The 19,965-nt window shown below is 48.0% G+C and overlaps 2 protein-coding genes across 7 annotated transcripts in view; one reads left to right on the forward strand and one right to left on the reverse strand.

The window, feature by feature from the left end:
- The first annotated feature begins 633 nt into the window (after nucleotides 1-633).
- On the forward strand, nucleotides 634-9,135 carry ACADS (acyl-CoA dehydrogenase short chain). 3 transcript variants are annotated; one of them, XM_068911764.1, is made up of 10 exons: nucleotides 634-1,556; nucleotides 2,053-2,228; nucleotides 3,907-4,056; nucleotides 4,277-4,388; nucleotides 4,805-4,956; nucleotides 5,242-5,412; nucleotides 6,722-6,859; nucleotides 7,121-7,216; nucleotides 7,559-7,615; nucleotides 8,318-9,135. In XM_068911764.1, exons 1-10 carry the CDS (start codon nucleotides 1,328-1,330, stop codon nucleotides 8,468-8,470), a joined length of 1,434 nt encoding a protein of 477 aa, XP_068767865.1. In that variant the 5' UTR covers nucleotides 634-1,327; the 3' UTR covers nucleotides 8,471-9,135. The 3 variants fall into 3 exon arrangements, with proteins under 3 accessions (XP_068767865.1, XP_068767866.1, XP_068767868.1); XM_068911765.1 differs by lacking the exon at nucleotides 634-1,556 and adding an exon at nucleotides 1,830-1,903; XM_068911767.1 differs by lacking the exon at nucleotides 634-1,556 and adding an exon at nucleotides 3,454-3,482 and having other exon boundaries at nucleotides 2,131-2,228.
- A 4,445-nt stretch (nucleotides 9,136-13,580) lies between these two features.
- SPPL3 (signal peptide peptidase like 3) overlaps nucleotides 13,581-19,965 on the reverse strand; it is a 60,707-nt gene continuing 54,322 nt past the window's right edge. For all 4 annotated transcript variants that reach the window (XM_068911769.1, XM_068911771.1, XM_068911770.1 and 1 more), the window contains 5 exons: nucleotides 19,855-19,961; nucleotides 18,746-18,909; nucleotides 16,684-16,883; nucleotides 15,513-15,622; nucleotides 13,581-14,815 (listed from right to left, as the gene is read on the reverse strand). In XM_068911769.1, the coding sequence (XP_068767870.1) occupies nucleotides 14,744-14,815; nucleotides 15,513-15,622; nucleotides 16,684-16,883; nucleotides 18,746-18,909; nucleotides 19,855-19,961 (653 nt within the window). In that variant the 3' untranslated portion in view covers nucleotides 13,581-14,743. The remainder of the gene's footprint in view (nucleotides 14,816-15,512; nucleotides 15,623-16,683; nucleotides 16,884-18,745; nucleotides 18,910-19,854; nucleotides 19,962-19,965) is intronic.

Raw genomic sequence — 19,965 nt, forward strand, 5'->3', positions numbered from 1 at the left:
CCAACTTGTGTAAGCTGCTAGTGCTAGTCGGTGTGCCGCTCTGCACAGTTGGGAGCGCTTGGTAAGCGTGCGGGTGCCATCTAGCCGCTGCTTTGCAGAATGCGACTGACCCGCATGAGAACACTCTTCTAAACATAAATGAGGCATCTGATGCTATAGGCAAGTGGATTCCTGTCTTACATAGCCATTACCTCTCTTGGTAGTGATGAGAAGAAATCATCGAATCAGTTGCTTTCCCACCAGTGAATGTATAATCTATTCAGCAATAAGAAAAGCAAAACTGGAGGAAAAACATAACAAGACTTACAGGCAGGCCAGCATTAGCATGCCTAAGACAGTTTCGAAATGAAGTTGTTTGCTTTGCCAAAGAGAGTCTTTGCCCAGAAAAGCATGCTGCAGAAAACAAATCCCTACAAGAGGGCGACCTGGCTCTAGAAAAGAGTTGATTGTAATCCAGAAAGTCAGGGACTTCTGGACTCTTGCCCCCACTTCGGCCACTTCCTTAGGGTTCCTCTTCTCTTTGATGCCTTCTGTGAAGTCTCTTCCCTTTGAGGCTGAGATGATGGCTTTGGTAAACATGGTTTAATAGATCACTTTCTTCCTTCTGGTTTGTGTGTTCCGATGCTTTGGATCGAAGCTACTCAAGCCATTGGGCTAGGAAGAAATTCAGATGGGATCCACTCCTTGTCAAGTGGATGGTCTGGTCTGTTCCTAGCCAGCCGCTCAAAGGAGCCACTTTGTGTCGGTTTGAGCAAGAGACGGGGTATCTGTATAGAGAGCCTCTCTGGGATCATGTGTGGAAAGAGGAAAGAGATTATACACAATTATACTGTGTTCTGCTATAACAAAAAAAAAAAAAAAAAAGGGACCAAAACCACAGACTCATGCTAAATCTTTCCAGTATTGGTCCTCTTAGGACTAGGACCTCTTTTGCTGCGCTCCTGAGGTGAGTGCTTTGGCTCTGTGCAGGCAAGCTTCCTGGACAGTCGTTTCATGAGAGACTGAAGGATTCACGTTGCACCTGGCGAAGGAAGGTCATCTCTGCCTGTGTGGACAGGCTACTGCTCTCCTTGTCCTCTGTTTTTGACAGGAAGCGTCTTCCTTTGTGTGCTTTCCTGAGGACTTTCAACGCATCTCACTGCAGAGAAGCAGCAACAGCCTCCCCTCGGGTGCTTGAGGATGTTTATTGTGCTTATGTGAGGGTTCAGGAAGAATAAAGCAAACGTTCAGAAGCCAGAAACGACTGAGGAAGGTGGCGATTGTGAAGTAGTAAGGCCACGTGTAGTAGCTCTACTTCTCAGCTCTGTATTTGTTGCATCAACTTCAGATGTTTCCCTGTGTTTGCCTTCGGCTCCGCTGTCCTGCAAGCCCGAGCGCGGACCAGTGCCAGCGGTCGCCCTGGGACTCGTCAGCGCTGCCGTCTCCCTGTAGCTTTACGCCGAGGACAAGGCGAACGGACGGCTGGCTCCTGCAGTCAAACGCCCCTTCCTCTTCCTCCGCGCCGAGGATGACGAGCGCCGGCAGCCGCCGCCTGCGCCCATTGGTGCTTTTCCCAGGCACGTACCCGTAGCGCTCTCAGCGCGGCCCGCCGTGCCCGTGGCCGTGGCCGCGCCCGCGCCCGTGGCCGCGGCCCTCTGTCACCAGCGATAGCACCGGATAAACCTCCCGAGTTTCGCGCCGCCGCCGCCTCCTCTCTGGGCTGGGGGGCGGGGCGGGGCCCCGGGGGGCGGGGCGAGGTGGGAGAGTGGGCGGGGAGAGCCCCCGGGGGCGGGGAGAGGTGGGAGAAGGGGCGGGGCCTGTGAGGCTTTCACCCCGCGCCCCCCTCCGCGCGCCGCCCTGAGGCGAGGCGAGGCGGCCATGGCGGCGGCGGCGCTCCTGGCCCGCGGCGGCGCGGCTCCCCGGGGTGAGGGCGCCGGGCCCGCTGCGCGGCCGCTGGGGTCCCGCGGCGGCGGGAGGGGAGGGGAGGCGGGAGGCGGCGGCGGCGGGGGGCGCGCCGCGGTGCCCTTCAGGGCCTGCGGGCGGCGGGGCCTAACGGCTTTGCTCGGTGCGCAGCGCTGGGGCTGGGGCTGGGGCCGGGCGGCCCCCGCCGGCTGCACGCGCTCTACGAGGCGGCGGAGCTGCCCGAGACCCACCGGATGCTGCGGCAGACCTGCCGCGACTTCGCCGAGAGGGAGCTGGTGCCGGCGGCCGCGCAGCTGGACAAGGAGCACCGCTTCCCGGCCGCGCAGGTGCGTCCCCCCGCCGCCCTGCCCGACGGCCCGGCCTGGCCGACAGCTGGCGCTCAGGGCCGCCCCTGACGGAGCTTTTTGCACCTGGAGCTTGTAATGCCCGCGGGGCGTTTTAACCTCCTCGGCTTTACCTGCCTGCCTCTATCTGGCTTTGGCACCACCGGATTTTTAAGGTCTCTTAGTAACTTTCCATTGGGCTGTAAAGCTTCGTGTTCTGCCCGGTGCAGCTGGCTTACAGCATCAATAAAATGCTTTAACAGGCTGCGTACAGCAATAAAATGGTTTACAGTAAGGATGAACTGAGTTCCAGATCATAAGGAAAGAGGAGAAGTGGTCAGGAGAGGCACGCTGGTCTTCCCCACCCACCAGGGCTGGGAAAAAATGGGCCTTCCAGTCCAGCCTGTGACTCCTCTCTTGTGGAACGTAGTGCAGCCGTGGTTTGCTCTGCTGAACAGACTAATTCAGCTTGTTTGATTGCTATGAAGTGTTAAGCCCCAGAAAAATATATACTGCTGGCTCCGAGTAGAGCAGTCAGAGGAATGTGAGTTTTGTCATATTCCCTCTTCTCCATTCCTTCTTCCTTGCTCCCTCCAGGAGCAAAGAAGCATAGACAGGAAATTCGTGCTCTTTCTAAAGAAGAAAAAAGTTCCCTCCCATTTCACTGTACTTACCCAGCAGTTTTGCATTTGATTTTTGAGGATTTTTCACTTGAAAGTACAGAGGAAAATTGAGAATATAAACTTTTTTTCCCCTTAAATTACATAGAACTAGTTACTAGCTTTTGTTCATCCTCTAGGTTTGATGTAAAGGATTAGCATTTTGGAGGGCCATATATGAAGCAAAATACTTGTTTAAAAATTCCCTACTGATCCTATTAAAGCAAGCAGAGGCAGGTAAAAAACTTATTTCTGCAACACCAAAAGTTTGGGCTAAATTTGACTTAACGTGCCTTAAATATAAAGACAGAGAAAAGCTTGTTTTTCCTCTTGTACGTTACCAAATTTGTTGTTAGATACTAACAAGCGATGTAGAAGCAGTCTGTGCTCTGAAGAGCTTAAGGCTAAGAAGCTAAGTGTCCACCTGAGGAATATGGGTAGAATAATGTGGAACGTGTGGTAATTAAATTCTGTGACAAGCAAGACCTGGCTTTACCGGGAATTAAAAAACAGCTTCTTGCAAACAGTTCTGTGGGTCATTGATTCTGTAAAATTATTTTTTTGTGCAGTCCTAGGCTGAAGCACAGCAGACTTGAAGGTAAAGTAGTAGTGATTTTTATCAGCTAATTTCCCATTGAGAGCTTCCAACTGACAGAGTAACGTGAGGGAAAACTTTGGTGGGAGGTTGAGAACATTCAGTGACGTTATAACTCCCTATTTCAGCTTCAAAAGGCTCCCTTCCTTCTAGGCAGTGAAGAGAGCTCTTTAAATAAGAGAGAGCCTAGTCCTAATCAGCACTGACCACGCGCGGCCCTTGTTAAAGTCATTGGGACCTGTGAGTGCTCTCCAGTTAGTACAGCCAGATTTCCACTTTACCGCTAGTCATGCGCAGCTTTTACTCTGTGTGTGTGTTGGGGGGGGGGCCCTTGCTACAGTCTGCGTTTATTGTGCCCGTGTGTGTGTGTGTTTTCTGGGATATTGGTGATGCCGAGAATCTTACTTCTCCGTTTCCCTGCGTGTAGGTGAAGAAGATGGGTGGCCTAGGGCTGCTGGCCATGGATGTGCCGGAGCAGTACAAAGGAGCCGGCCTCGACTACCTGGCCTATTCCATTGCCGTAGAGGAGATCAGCAGGGGCTGCGCGTCCACCGGTGTCATTATGAGCGTCAATAATGTAAGTTTCCCCTGCGACTGCGAGTGAGGGACAGGAGTGGAACCGGGTCCGGCACCCGGGGAGTTTATTGTACTGTTGGAGACGGGTGAATTGGAGAAACGGGATCTGTCCTTGCTGAGTTTATGGTGGGTTCTGGTGTCCTGGAGAGCATTAGACACCGGGGAGTTACTGGAGTGCTTGTAGCCACCAGATGCACTAACACAATTCTCAATTCTTAAAGTCTCTGTACTTAGGGCCAATACTCAAGTTTGGTTCCGAAGAGCAGAAGCAGAAGTGGATTGCTCCCTTCACCGGCGGGGATAAAATCGGGTGTTTTGCCCTTAGTGAACCAGGTGATGTGACTGTTATCATTCCTGTGGCAAAGTAAGTAGGGTACCGACTTTCCTTAAGCAAATTTAGGATGGACTTTAGGTCTATCGGAGAGTAACAGTTTACAGAAAGGTGGTTTATAGCTATTTACACAAATTAAAAAAATGAAGTTTCAACGCCCAAGGCATTAACTGCCACCGCTATGTTCCACATCATTGAAAATTTTCACCCTCTCTGTGTGACCAGAGCTCTGGAGATGGCGATGTCTCAGAGATGCTGACCTTTCCCCTTCGTATGTAGCTCCTCTCTGGGAGGGGCAGCGCTGGCGCCGCTGCTGTGACAGGCGGGGCCGTGAGCTAGCAGTGGTGGTGCGGGGTGGGTTTCGGGTACTGGGCTGTTCCCAATTGCCTGAGTTTTGTTTGCCCGGTGCCTTGCTCAGGAAATGGCAGCGACGCAGGAGCTGCTTCCACCACGGCCCGCCTGGACGGCGACGAGTGGGTTCTGAACGGCACCAAAGCCTGGATCACCAACGCCTGGGACGCATCTGCCACCGTGGTGTTTGCCACTACTGATAAATCTCTGAAACACAAGGTGTGTTTAGTGGGGCAGCTGTGAAAAAGAGCCGGGAGTAAAGGAGCTGCAGAGGGAGAAACCCTTTGAAAAGGCTCTGGGGATTGTGTAGCATAGTTAGAGCTGTGCAGGCATTGAAAAGAGAGGCACTAAAGTGCAGTGGCTTTATTCTATCACTCAACTCCCCCTCCCTTTTCCTGGTTACCTGAACGTGTGGCTCCTGTGAAAAATGTGTGAAGGAAGCCTGCTGACACCTGTGTAGTTGGGAAGTTGGCAGCACTCCTAAGAGTTTGGGTCTTGTTGCAGGGCATTAGCGCGTTCCTGGTTCCTATGCCAACCGCTGGGCTTTCACTGGGGAAGAAAGAAGACAAGCTGGGAATCCGAGCGTCTTCCACTGCCAACCTGATATTCGAGGACTGTCGGATACCCAAGGCCAACCTGCTGGGGCAGCAGGGCATGGGCTTCAAAATTGCCATGGTGAGAGATGGATGAGGGGGGCAAGTATAGCTGTGTAAAATGGTGGTTCCCTGACTTACTGCCTTCTCAGTAAGGGGAAAGGGGGAAAAAACCATTTTCAGGCTTATGATCACTGGGATGAGAACTGCTAACGTAAGCTGTTCTGTGTAACACTAGGCAGCTGCCCTTGTCAGGTGGGATAAATCATTGATAGAGTTTGATAAACCATTGATTTAGCATAAATCATTGGCGGCATTTTCCTGGAGTCTGTATGGCATTTCTCAGGTGAAGGAGTGCTGATGCAGCTGAGGCAGTAAGTTAGCTGGGGGGTGGCTCTTTACAAGATTTTCTTTTTTAAATTGTTCTCCTCTTCCTATCCTCTAACCCCTCCCATTTTGGGCTCACAGAAAAAGGGAAAAGTGCTGCCTTTTTCCCTGAATACTTTGGCAGAGGAATACTGTCCTGAACGTACATCCAAAGATGGATGATACCTCAGTTATGGCACATGTGTGACTTCTGAGGAGGAGTCAGGCAGCTGCAGAACAGCAGGTTCCCTGCCGTGAAGTGCTCCCAATGGGAAATGTTCATTGCTTTCCCTGTAAGGGCAAAGCACCATCTATTGGCCTGACTTTCTGAAAAAGGCTGAGCTCCCTGGAGAACAGAACCCGTTGTATTATGTTCAGAAAAAAATGGAACCTGTCAGTCACCAGCCATTTTTTTAAGACTCTCAAGACAAGATTGATAAATCCTTTTCTCGGTCTGCCATGATTCTGTCCATGTGCGTGATGAGGCAGGTAAGCAGTTAAAAGCCTAATTGGCAAGTGTTTGAGGTAAGTCAGATTATTGACCCCCAATTCACTAGTAATTGTGAAAATGCTTGCTTAAGTGTGTGTATCAAAGAAGGGGGTAAAGAGGAAAACTGACCAGCTTTCCATCTTTCATTTAAAGTCAAAGCAACTACACAGTGAGCCAGGGGGGTCTCTTCTGAAGGGTTCTTTTCAGCTCTATCCAGAGCAGATGCTCCTGGGTTTGCTGAGTTTCCCGTATTTTTGCCTTTTTCTTTTTTTTGTTCCCCCCCCACCCCACCCCCAACTATGCAGCAGTGTCTTTCCTTTCTGTCTTGTACCCTTGACTTCTCTTTGCAGTGCCCAATATGTTTTACAGCCCTCTAGTCCTGCATAGCTGGGATGTTCTGAAGCAAGGACATATCTGTGACCAGAGGCTGCAGCAGCTGCCATCTCTCCCAGCAGGAACAGGAAAGCGGTGGGGGTGGGGTGCCCTGCTGTTTTGGTCGAGTATGACTTCAGCGTATGTCCTGTGTCTTTCTCAGCAAACCCTGGACGCGGGAAGGATTGGTATCGCCTCACAGGCTCTTGGAATAGCCCAGGCAGCTCTGGATTGCGCTGTGGATTATGCTGAAAAGAGAATGGCCTTTGGGTCACCTATCACAAAGCTACAGGCAGTTCAGGTAGGCGCGAGACTCAGTGGTCAGGTCCAAATGTTGCTAGTGCTGGTGGAAAGTTCACATGGGCACCTTGGCTTCGCTTCAGGGAGGTAATGCACTTTGTACTGACTGTGGTAAGCAAAGTAATAGCTTCTGCTTTCAAACACAGATGAAACCTGAGAGCACCTCTTCTAGCAAAATTGGCCTCAGATTTGGGAGACTCCTGGTGTATGTTTTCATGTAGGCAGATGCGGCCACTTCAAACAGCGGTGTTTCTCTTTGCAGTTTAAGCTAGCAGATATGGCTGTGGCGCTGGAGGGTGCGCGCTTGCTGACCTGGAGAGCAGCTGTGCTGAAAGACAATGGGAAGCCCTTCACAAAGGTATTTCAGCCTTGTGTCTGGGGAGCAGTGACAGCTCTGCGTAGCAGCTCTATGCAAGAAAACCACGCTGTGTATGGTATTACTGAGTTTAGCTCTTTGCCAGCCCGGACTGGCTGTGTTTAGCCCTCTGGCAGATTTTTGAACCCTGCTGTCTATCTTTCTGCCCTGTCAGCCTGCAGGGCCCTGTATTTATCTCAGGAGTGAGGGGTGGCCTCTGAGAGCCAGAGGCACTGGCCAGGCCTGGCGCACACCGCAGCTGAGGGGTCCAAGTGTTTAAGCTTGCAAGTGAGGTGTTTGTTTTTGTGCTACCTGCATCCTCAGTGATGTTTTCCTTCTCCAAAGGAAGCTGCAATGGCCAAGCTGGCTGCATCAGAAGCGGCAACAGCCATTTCTCATCAGGTAACTACACAATTAGTCTCTTGGATATACATCATGTTGAAAAGCAGTTTGGCTCTTTCCCTTGTCACACAACAAGCCAGGTGATAGGTTGAGGGAGTTTTTCTCTTTCTAGACTATTAAATATAGACAGATAGCTAATTTTTTATATATATGTGTGTATGTGTATGTGTGTATGTATCTATAGCTGTATATAGTGGAGCTGGTTGGCATGGCCATCCCTCTGGAGTCAGACTAGGGATGGGGGGGTGCCTAACCTAAGCTGGTATACTGCAGCTGTGTTGCCTTTTACAGCCGCCTTGTTTGTGTTGTTGCCCAAGGAAAGTGGCCTTTTAGGGTTTTGACTAGACACAGTGACATGGGAGGGAGCGAGGGTGCTCCAGACAGGCCTAGCAGTAGGTTTGCACACAGTGGTCAGATAGAATAGTCCAGCTCCTGTCTGCACTTATTTTTTTTCCCTGCACTTGCAGCATCCAGGGTGAAGGTGGTTAACTAACAAATACCTCTGCGTTTGTTCCTTCCCTGTCTGGGTTATCAGTGCTGCTGTTACCCAGCACAAACCCCGTTTATTCCTCTGCTCGCAAATGGGCTAGTCCTCCTTGTGGGCTCCCTCCAGTTATTCTTGCAGTGGGATTAGCGCCTTTTAAGCTGGATGTGTTTTGTGGAAAGGAAATTTCTTGAACCCACTTCCTTTCTAATTTTCAGGCCATCCAGATCTTGGGCGGGATGGGCTACGTGACAGAGATGCCAGCAGAACGGCATTACCGTGATGCTCGTATCACCGAGATCTATGAGGGGACCAGTGAGATCCAAAGACTGGTGATAGCAGGTCAACTGCTGAAGGCGTATCGTAGCTGAAAACACCGACTCGAGCAAGACACTGCCCCAAAGTGCCTCATAACGACACACAACAGCGATCCAGGCTTGGCCCTCTTGAAAGAGGGTAACAGTGGAAGTTTTCCTCACCCATGAGTACTGACCCTCATGTTAAAACGTGCTCATTCGTCTTTGGACAAAGTATGGTGCATGGAAGTCTGTAGCTAGGTTTGTAAGGGGGAGGGAGGAGGCACCTTGTGGTTGTAGAGGGGGTTGTGGGCCTTTTCCTAAGGGGGGGGAGAGGTGTGTTGGGGCTGGTAGAGGCATGATGGCTTTGCTGGTCCGTGAAGTCAGCTGCTCTGCTTGTGCAAGACCCAGCTGTTTCTTGGTTTGCAAGGATTTGTCCCCAAGTGGTACATGATAAGCAGTGCCAAAGTCAAAGCAGAGGTACTGAGAGCTGCATATCATGTGTGCTGTCCCCAGCTGTGTGTTACACTACCTCTTCTGGTCAGAATTGAATGCGTTCCAGTAGTGGGATGCTGCTGTCTGCAAGCTCTTTATTGGAGAGGGGCTGCACTGAGACAATCGTTGCTTGCTACACAAGGGCATGGTGCCCTCGGTTTCAGCAGGAGCTAGGCCGCTAGGCACTACCTACGCACAAAAGGCTCTCATACAGGCTGCACTTGCTGTCTTTGTGGCTGTAAAAACAAAGATTGTGAAGAAAAAACAAAAATCTTATTTCAGCCTCCATGGACCAGCAGCATGGGGTGAGCTGCAAAAGCACAGGCCAGAGAAAAGCTACCATGGCAGAGATAGAGGTAAAAATAAAGGGCAGGGAAAAAAAAAACTCTACCTGTTTAGGCCAGGAACCTGTTCTCAAAGCAGCTGATGTGACACCAATACCTCTCTAACAGAAAAGAAAGCGCGTGAAGTGGCAGCAACAGCCTTTAATCTCTGCTTGTTTTGGGCACCAACTAGGAAATGAGCAGACGATGCAGAAACCCTTACCAGGGAGCTTTAACAGTAGCACGTCCTCAATCAGTTATTTTTGGCAGGAAATAAACTTTGGGACAATAAACAGCAAAAAGAAAGGCTCTAAACTCAGGAAAAGATGGAGCAGATTGAGACTGCAACCTGTACAGTCCACCCTCCTGTCCAAACAATGAACACACTAGCGGTGAATGGTTATTTTTCTGCAGTGTCATTTATTTAGATTTGCATGGAAAGAAAACAGCAGGATTATTACATAAAATACAGCAGATGAGAAAAATAAAACCTGCACTTAAAGGACCAGAAATCCTCATTTTATTTTTTTCCAATGTGATATAGAGTATTTTTTTCCCATTCCTCAAGAGGGAGGTGCAGCAACACCATGGCCTGCACGCCCCAGTTACTGCAGTGCTTCGGTGGTCAAGAGCTAGCACAGGTTTTTTTTCAAGCAGCATAACTAATCCCCTTGCAGGTCGCTAGAGGGCAACGGTGTGTTAGGGCAAAGTCTTGCCTTTCTCCTTGCTGCTCTCACAAACCTAACGATTAACAGCAGCAGCGCCAGGCAGTGACTTCAATATGCATATTTCTAGTGGGGGAAAAAGAAAAAAAAAAAAAAGTGTAATGGTTGTGGAGTTGTTGTGAAGGCTTTGAGGTGCAACCTACGCGCTGCTAGTTTGCTTTCAGCAGCTATTACTACTACCATGATGTTTAAAAGTTCATTTGTATGGCTACGCAGCAGGAAGTGTGGCTTCTCTTGCACGCACGCTCGCGCTCACTTTTTAAAGAGCGCCCCAAAAACCAGAGGGCTGTTTTTCTCCTGGCAGCCACTCAGCGAGAACCGACCTAGTCGCTACAGGACCGTGCTGCTTCCGCGAATGCAGCATTACTGTTGTGTGCACGCGCGGCTTCACTGACCTTGTGGGCCGAGCGCCCGCTGACTCCCCAGTGACCCAGAGGAAGCGCGCTGAAGCTGAGGCTGCTGGTCCCCCCGCCATGTAGCTGCTGCTCCTGGCTTGGCTTTACTGATGGCTCATTGCTTTGACTTGCTCCTCTTCCATGACCTGCCTCCGTCATTTACCAACACTAACCAGGTGTAGCTTGGCTTCTCCAGAGCAGAGTGAACATGTACCTGAACCCTTGCAGCGGCTGCCGGGGAGGGGGCAACGCGCACTGAGCTCAAGCCGAGCACGCTGGATTAACCTGCTGCGGTGAGCCACACTAAAGCCTGTGTGAGCCTTTTGCCCTGAACATGGAGCCGCATCAAGTAAGTGACTATTCTGTGGGCCCCCTGCTGCTGTGCCTGTGCCACAGGCTTCTTTTGGGACTGCCAGGACACTGTGCTTGGGTAGCAAGCTTCCTGCTAGCTCTAACAGCAAATGCTGCAGCCACCTTGGCTAATTTTTTTCTTTTTCTTTTCTTTTTTTTTTTTTTTTAACTGACGAGGCTAACAAACAGTTGCATACTTGCTGAGTGCTGCATCTCTGGCAAATTAAATTGCACATTATCAAGTCATAGAAAGGGTGGAGTTGGTGGGGGGGGGAACACACACAGCACACCACCATTGATGTACAGCATGATTAACCCTAATTACATTAGGGTGTGTAAGCCTAGGAACACCTTCAGCTACTCCAGTAAGTGTCCCTTGTGTCTTACCCCCCAAAAAAAAAGAAAAAAAAAACAAACATGCTTTAAGAGTAGCTGATCTTTCAAACAGTAATTTTTCAGCTACCTCCCTTGCTGCCACAGGTCCAAAGGGGGGATCAGTAACCCACCGCGCAGCCCTGTGCTCAGCCCTGCTGGTGGGTGAACAGCCCAGGTCTGCCCAAAGCCGACCCCTGCTTCAGAGCAAAGCGCTGGCTCGGCTCAGCGCCCGACACTACGCTCTTAGTCCTGCTTGCTGCCGTCTGAGCCCCTTTTAGCTTTCCTGCATTCCTGGCTGCTCCTTGGCGTTGTTACGGAAGAGACCTGCTGAACACGCAGCACCCAGACGCGTCCTGCAGGGCTCCCGCAGGAGCTCTTGGGGCCGGCCGCCGCCGGGCAGCGCGCTGAGCTGACTCAGCCCAGGTAGGGCCAGGCTTCCCTTTGAGGAAAGGCTCTATTTAAAGGTGACGTTTTATTTGTTTATGAATTGATCCAAAGTCCCAAGGCCGGGGGGGGGGGGAGCAGACTCCCATCATGCACAAAGCTCAGCACAGCAGGGCAAGAAAAGGGCCCAGCTCCACTTTCCAAGGCTGCTGGGTTTGTTTGTTTTTTGCTCCACAACACAGTAAACACACACACAACCGGCTGTGAGGCAGCCTGCTGGGAGCAAAGGGGAGGACGCCGCAACGCTTTCAGGCGGAGGTGAAAAACTCACCAGTTTAAGAGTGGTTGGCAGGACATGAGGTATAAGCGGCCTCCTTTCTTAGGAAACACAGTTACAGTAAGGGGGGGGGAGTGGGGGCACTACCCCCCCCTATTTGCATTCCATGTATTTCTGTATATTATATATAAGGCACAGTCTCTCCACCCCAGCTCCCGCTGGAGAAGGGAAAGGCAAAGCCCTTGGGGCCGGTCGCCAGGAGCGCAGGACTCGCCGAGCCCTGGCTGGGCAGCAGGGGCACGAGCAGTGGCCCAGCACTCGGCCCCCGCGCGCAGGCAGCGGCGCTCCTACGCAGGCCCAGGCCTGGGGCCTTGCCTCCCTCACTTACCCCTATTTAGGGGAAAAAAAACCCGTAAAGACGAGACAGCCTCAGCCTCTCAGGTTTGGGCAGCTTATAAAACGCTGTACGGGACTCAGCTGAAAGTGCTGCAGTAGCGCTGTCACACGAGGACACTATCTCCTCTCTTCATCTTTTCTGAGAGTGTGCTATCTCCAAAAACAATAGGACAGTTGAATTAATTTTTGCTTTGCCTAATTTGAGAACCCTCACTATACCGCACCGGCCTGGCAACAAAACCACACGTTCAGGTTTTGCTAGGGATCTAGGGAGACATGAACAACGTCCAAGTTGAAAGATGCTGAAGTAACGACGCAAAATACCTGTAAGAACAACAACAAGCAGAATAAAGATTAGAAAACATGCACGGCCTGTTGCAACTGCAAAGACAATGCACCTTACTACTGTTTAGCTAAAGAATACATTCAAACTACACTCATCCAGTGTTTGTACAGAAAGAAAAACACTGCGGAGCCGGTCGGCGTTGCCGCTCCCGGCGCCCGGAGGACGCGCTGCGCTGCAGCCCTCCACGCAGGACGCTGCCTGCGCTGCTCCTTACAGCAGCTGACCGACCAACAGTAAGAACAGAGCAGTAATTAAAAGGTTTTACTTCATTAAATGTGACAGTCACCTGAGGATGAGCAATTACAGGCACATGCTAGAGAAGATACTTTAAACTAAGTAAAAAGGTCTGAACTGGAAAATAATCAGAAAACCCAAGGGCACCCGCAGCCCTCCCCCACTCCGCGCACACTGCGAAGCCCTACAGCCGCCCCCCAGGTTTCGGGGCTGCTTCTGAATGCGTCTTCAGGTGTTTCACCTGTGCCAGGGCTGCTCGACCCAGTCCAAAGCCCCCTCGGACACGGGCGCGGGGGCAGCGGCCGGCCGCCCGGGGAGGAGGGCGGAGGGCGCCCCCCAGCCCTGGCAGGGCTCCCCACGGCCACGCGCCACCTTCCAGCGCGCTAGCCCTGCCCTTCCTGCCGGCGCTGCACGGACGTACCCTCCTCACCTGCTCGCACGGAAACCGTCCCCCAAGGAGCGCTCCTCTTCCAAGAGGGTAAAGGGAAGTCACGTCTCAGGCTTGAAAAACCCTGGTTTCCTTCCAGTCAACAGTTACCAGCATCTATCAAACTAACAAGAGCTACAAGCTTGTAGGAGAGTCCCCCAAAACCAATTTGGCAAAATATTTTAATAGTGGCATGGAAACGAAGTTCTAGTCATCTCAGAAGTAGCCTTTCAGTCAATAAAGTAACATAACTGGAACTGCTTCTTAAAAAAAAAATTCCACGTTTTAACAGACTCTCAGGTACAACAAAGCAGTCGACACACAAACTCCGACCCGTCACAACAGTAAAGGACAATTTTCTTTTTCTTTTTTCCTTTTTTTTTTTTTTTTTAAAGGGGCAGGGGCATGGAAAAAATACAGCACACTAATGAAACAAAATGCAAAAAATACAAAAAAATAGAAAATAGAAAAAATGTATTTACAAGTGATACATTACTATGATCAGAAGCACAAAGACACTTGCTGCTATAATACATGCATTGGGTCAAGAAGGAACTACTAAAAACCTGCAAGGGAGCTGTTTGGGGGAAAAAAGGAGGAAGAAAAGAACCAAAAAAGGACAACCCCCGCATCCCTCCCCTCTCAAATAAACAGGGTTGGATTTAAACTTTTTTCTTCCCTAGATTGCTACATTGATCAAAATCAAATGTCCCCTAAAGTCCATGAGTACAATCAGTACAAATACCACACTGGTTTTTAAACTGCAGGTTCAGTTTTACGATGAGGGGGAAAAAAAAAAACCCAGCAGCTCATTGTAGATTCATATACAAGAAAGCCAGAGTAAACTGCTCTACATGCTAAAAATTACAGCAAGCCCCTGTCTGCTACATAGCATGATCTTAGCAGGTTTTCCTTTTTATTTATTCATATATATATCTATATGTATGTATATATATATATGTATAAAAATCGTGCCCTTTTTCACTGCAACATGACATCTGGGTGGAAATGTAACTTGTTACAACAAATTTTTATATGTATACTGCAAGAAGTCACTCAATGTCTGTGGATTTAATAAGTAACCTCACACCACAGGAAATATTTAATAAATCAAAAAAAAAAATGTGACAGAAGAGATTCTGTCTCAGTTCTTTTCAAAACCGAAGTCCAACAGGAAACTGGTCCCAATGTACATGAGGGGTTCTCTGAAGAAGCTTCAGTTTGCTTAACTGGTTTTTCTTTTAGTGTTCACAAGTTCTGGAACGACTTCAAGCCGTTCTCAGTTTCAAGTCTGTCTCCTCCTCTCTCACACAGGTAATAGTCTGGTACTAATCCGTTAGAGTGAGGAAAAGAGGAAAGTGGCTGCAGTTGCACAAAGGGTCCCCAATTCCACATCTGCGGGGAGAAAAGGAATCAAACGGAGCTCCAGGATCTTAGCTTTTCTTTTTTTTTTTCCCCTCCTCTCTCCTTTTTCTCCTTTTAACTCCAAGTCCATTCACACAAGTCCCATCATTGGTACGTTCCCAAGTACCAGCCAGTCCAGCTTTAGGAGACGACAAAGCCACAAGTTAAAGTGAAAAGGACCAAGGCAGAAGTTCAGGTCACTTTCTATCTGTTCCATCATACTTCCAGGAAACGGGAGCTGCTGGACTTGGAGTGGAAAGGCTCAGACCACATGCGGCGCAGATCACCCTAGACAGCGAAGGGACACAAAGAACGTTCATTCAGAAACTGTCAAGGCCATTTAAAAGTTAGGTTAAAAAAAATACATGCAAGAACAAGCATGTCTTAAAACAAATCTGTTCTTCAATTCTTTTGCAAGTTATTATTTAGACCTTTCCATGCTAAGTCAAAACATCTTATTTTGGGGGCAGATCTACCTGAAATGGATTTCTGATCAGAAGAAAATATCTGCTTGTGTGGAAAATTCTGCCCTTTCTTACTCTCCAGTCAGCAGAGAGCTAGATGTGTGTTTCAACAGTAGCCCTGAACCAGAGAAAGTTACATTTTAAAATTTCAGCTCACAGTATGTGACTGGAAAGAGGTCAACAGGGATCTGCCTCTCCTCTAGCTATTCTACCTTTGTGCGGGCATTCTTTCCTGAGCAGCTGGGCAAGGACAAATTCACTTATTTAAAACAGCACTTAATACTTCGGCATTTGGTTATTTGTAATTACTAGCCAGGAACTCCTCTCTCAGTTACCGAGGCCTCCAAAGTGAAGATTCACCCCTACAGCAGCGGTAGCTCAGTGCTCGGTCACTGCTGCCACGGAGGAGTAAGAACACACGATATCCTCGTGAAAACTGGTGCCAAGAGTAAGATCACAGCACTCGCTTCCAGCTGACCCCCAGCAAAGTTTCCTGCTGGGAAGAGATAATCCTATCTTACCTTTAAATAAGCCATAGTGAGCAGCGGCAATAAAGTAAATGGTACCAAATAGAGTAGGGCAGGCTGGGCTGCCCGATGAATGCGAGAAGCTACTGTTGCCGTTAATAGACCTATAAAAGAAAAAAAAAAAGACCATAAATCTCTAAGTAGCATTTGAACGTTCTCATCCTTTTATCCAAAAACGGTGGTGCTCTTCCCCCCCCCATTTTAAGAGGTGGGCTATGGAAACGTTACTCATCTGTGCTTCACTTTAAATTCGTTCCCTGAATAAATTTAAAACAAAAAAAGTGAAAAGTTGTTCTATTTTAATATTAGGCTGCCCTGAGGCAGTTGCTCCAGATTTGAATCTCAAAGATTAAGCTAACAACCCAAACAAATCTCAACAACAGGGGTAGGGGACCAAGTTGACTGCGCCACATTGAACTGTTTTATGTTCTGCTCCGGTGCCGGTATCTCTCGAGGCTGCCGATCTGAGGTCCACAGCCTGGAACATAAGCAGCTGAGAGGAGGGATCGTAAGCATCGACTCTTCTCGGATACTCGCCCAAGGGGAATGTAGGGGGGGAAGACCGTGGCGGGGGGAGAGGGCTACAAAACGGTCTTTTGTCTTCATCCTCAGAAGTCGTTCAGGAAACGCGCACACATATCCTGACCTTAGGGAAAAATCTGCGTTATGTAAGTGAGGAGAAGGATGCCCTACACCATCAAATTCTAAAGAGCATGACAGTTGTGCCTATTTACAATTTTCTGTACGTACTAAAAATGTCACAGGATCCTAAGCTTTAACGTTAGAATACAAATACGCAGAAATTATCTAGACATACTCTTTAGAGCATAATTCATCTAGAAATTCCCACATTTTTTCCTATAACCCAGGTAGGAACTACGACACTTGCTGCGTTAGTAAAGGAAACTGGAAAAATTGCTAGCAAAAATACAACGATAATCTCTTTCGTCCTCTAAACAACAAGAATTCTTAAAAAGAAATCCATAGAAATGGTTTTCTCCCTAGACCATGCCAATGAAAACCAAAACCGAGGAGGGAATTCAAAAAGGAACATAGCCAAGCATTCTCTCAAAACCTCTTAACTATTGGTTTCATCATCTTTTAAACCTACTACAACCACCCCACTTCTGCTCACTGAGCAGCTACCCTTAAACTAGTTACTCACCTACAAAATATCCAATAAGTGTGCAGTGAAAGTAGGAGACCTTCTGCATTCGCCCAGAGATGTTCCCTGGTCCTGGGGCACCACAGGAATCACTGTTGGCTTGTTTTTTGTAGTTATCGTAACGCAGGACAAAGCAGAGCAGAAGACCTGGCATCACGATATCTCCAATCCCCAGCATGGAGAAGTGGCTGCCTGTGGAACTGGACAGCAGTTGAAACGGGGTTTACGCCCCAGGCACAAGACGACAAGCTCTGGATTCCTCCCTTTTGTTTTTCAGCTTCATTTTGCACATACCATCCTTGTACTGGCAAACTTGCACGTAGAAGCCAGATGCCAGCAATTAACCGCTGTCCTCGGTGAGCTCATCACCACCTCAGCTTAGTTTTAAATACACCCATTTTGGCCGTAATAACATGTCGCTCCAAAACAGGGGTATTTCAACCAAATATGCTTAACGTGCTCAAAGGCACTTGACGAAACAGGTCCATCAGCTCAATATTTCAATCGTTTCTCTTCTAAATATAGATGACAGGTACCAGCTGACAATTTTATCAAACTATTTGATTAATATTGATAAAGACTGCACCCTCATTCCAATGCACAAAGATCACCTCTAATACAAGAGGAGACATCAATTTATGGGCCACTCAGATCCTTGGCTTCATTTAGCCAAAACATCTAGAAAACAAAACTTTCATCAGCTTCCTCGAAAAAAGCCAATTGCTAAGTAGATCAAGAACTAAAGTCATCCGTTATCTTAAACCCTAGATCTTTTTCATGAAAATGAAGCCAAGTTATCACAAAGGTCATAAAATGAACAATTTTGTTTCTATCATCGCAGACAATCCTAATCTCTGTATTTGCAACATCCTAACATCTAAAGAAACAAAAATGAAGGAAGCAAAGCCAATGTAATCTATTACACAACTTCTGAAGCACTTGATCTGTACTTCTGGATCAGGCCCATTCGTATCTAGTTCAAAATCAGAAACATCAAAGAACCCCTGCAGTAAACAGATGTGAAATAACCTCCCTCCAACATAGCCCTTATCCGGTATTTAGTCTTCATTGCTTAGATCAGTTACCAACTCCCTTCCCCAGTTACTTGTTATTGCGTAGCAATCAAGATTATTCAAATGTCATACTAAATCTCATTGCCTTTTCACAAGTTTTAGGTCCCAAGTCCTACACGAGCAGTGATTAAACTGCATAACTCACATGTGTACAGAAAAGTATATCCAGGTGCGACAAGCAACGACAGAAAGGATGGGGCAATACAATCCCTCTTTCTGTACCCTCCTCTTTCGCAGGAGGGGGGTTTTTGATAGCAGTATACAGTGAAAAAAGTTCTCTTAGCTCTTTGTCCTGACACACTGGTGCTTTTAAAATTACATATAAGAAAAAGACATAAAAATGTAAAAATGTAATTTCCCATCCTCTTTCTCATCTCTTGCTGTTCCCTCCAGGAGCAGTAAATTTTGGGCACAGGAGGAGACACTGCTCACAACCTTCCCACGTTACTCAGTTTACATAGTAAGTAGCTGCAGCTGTTCTATCACTTGCACTTGGATTTGTATTACTCAAGTTCAACACTGTAGGAGAAGCGATATCAGGAACGTGCAGCACCATTCTCAGTTCTAAGCCTATGCAAGAAGTGGTTGGTCTCAATAGGGAAGTTACTGAACCAAACCATAAATCACAAAAGGTTGAATGGCAAAAAATAAAAATAAAACTGGTAATCTTCTGGAACAGCTGTAACAGAGCTCGAGAGCATCTATTGCAACAGGGGGTAGGAAAAATCTTTCCATTTTTCCCCTGGTTGCCCATAATGTCCTTTTCTTGCCTTTTCCTCCGAGGCATATGGCACTGGCCGCTAGAAACACAATATACCACTACTGATCTAGTCCAAAAACCTTAACTCCTACAGAAGAACAACGACTGAAGAGGGAGCGACTAAACAGGGAACGAAGTTGGTATTTTCCATTAGAATCAGTGCTACCAGAAAGTACAGGGACGGAAAACTTTTGCTATACGATACAGTAAAGAGAGCTGCTGGTTTTACCTTGGAAATACAAGTTTACCAGGCAGTGACAGACGGGGAACATCTCTACCCACATTTGGTCCCAGGTGAAGTTTCCGGGATAAAACATCCAGGGGATTATCAGCTGGTTGTGTGGCTACTTTCACCATAACATTGCTGTTAAAGATGTAGGCAGAAAAAAAGACCTATGGAGCAAGGAAATCATTAGAAAACACAAACTGCAATTATATAGCAACTCAAACCCACTTTTTTTTCAATGTATTTCTTTGGCTTTGCCTATTCAAGGAAAGAAAGGAAGTTGTCTGAAATTTCCATTTATATATGTGCGTATGTATGAGGACAAAAAGCCAAAAGTATTTCAAAAATGCAGATAAAGGTTTTGACACTATTAGTCCTCAATATCAAGATACTGATCCTCTGGCAAAGGTACAATAAGGACTACAAGTACCAGCAAAGGCCAGTAACAGGACAGATGCTGAAAATATGAAGAAGTTAGAAAGCAGAGAAGATGCTGCCACATACGTGAAATAATGCAACATTTATTTCAAACAGGCTCTTACACTAGAGCTCATCACACCAGGGAAGTGATTCTCTGCCAGCGCTGTCAGCGAGCGCTACCCTGAATCAGTGCTGAACGCTATGCAAAGGTGAAACAAAATCCTTTTCAGTATTACCAATTATATTCCGTCAGGTTTCTTGTAAGAGCGTTGAAAGATTTTACACCAGCCTTACTAGCTATAAATCCGTCTGTGTTTGTACTTTGAGCGCTTGGCTGCTGAGCAGAACTGGGCGTGCGGGTGCCGTGTACTTGGGAACGGGGCTTCACGCTTGCTCAGGATTGCTCACTCTCATCTGCAGCCCTGCTTTCAGCATTAGAGTTTTAACTTTTTCTTATAATACGTCAAAATTGAAGTGTTCTAATCACATTTCTGCTTTTGTCAACTAATTATTGAGGAAATCATTCTGTCTCCTGCTGCACACCTCCTGCTTCTCGGAGCGCAGTTAACTAGGCTGAGCTTCTGGCTTTGCCAGAATTCATCACCTCCATACTACTCTCCTTTTCCTGTTAAAAAGGCCAAAGGCCAATTATAAATCTGAAGAATAAAAACAGTTCTAGCAAAAACACTTACCCAAAAGACATCATAAATTAGTAACCCAGAGAGTAGCAAGCAGGAAACCTTCAGGCTCGGCAGCCGAACAAAGGCTATCATTGCAACACACAGGCCCATGGCCAGAGCTGC

The sequence above is a fragment of the Struthio camelus genome, chromosome 17, assembly GCF_040807025.1.
Source record: "Struthio camelus isolate bStrCam1 chromosome 17, bStrCam1.hap1, whole genome shotgun sequence".
Taxonomy (NCBI): Eukaryota; Metazoa; Chordata; class Aves; order Struthioniformes; family Struthionidae; genus Struthio; species Struthio camelus.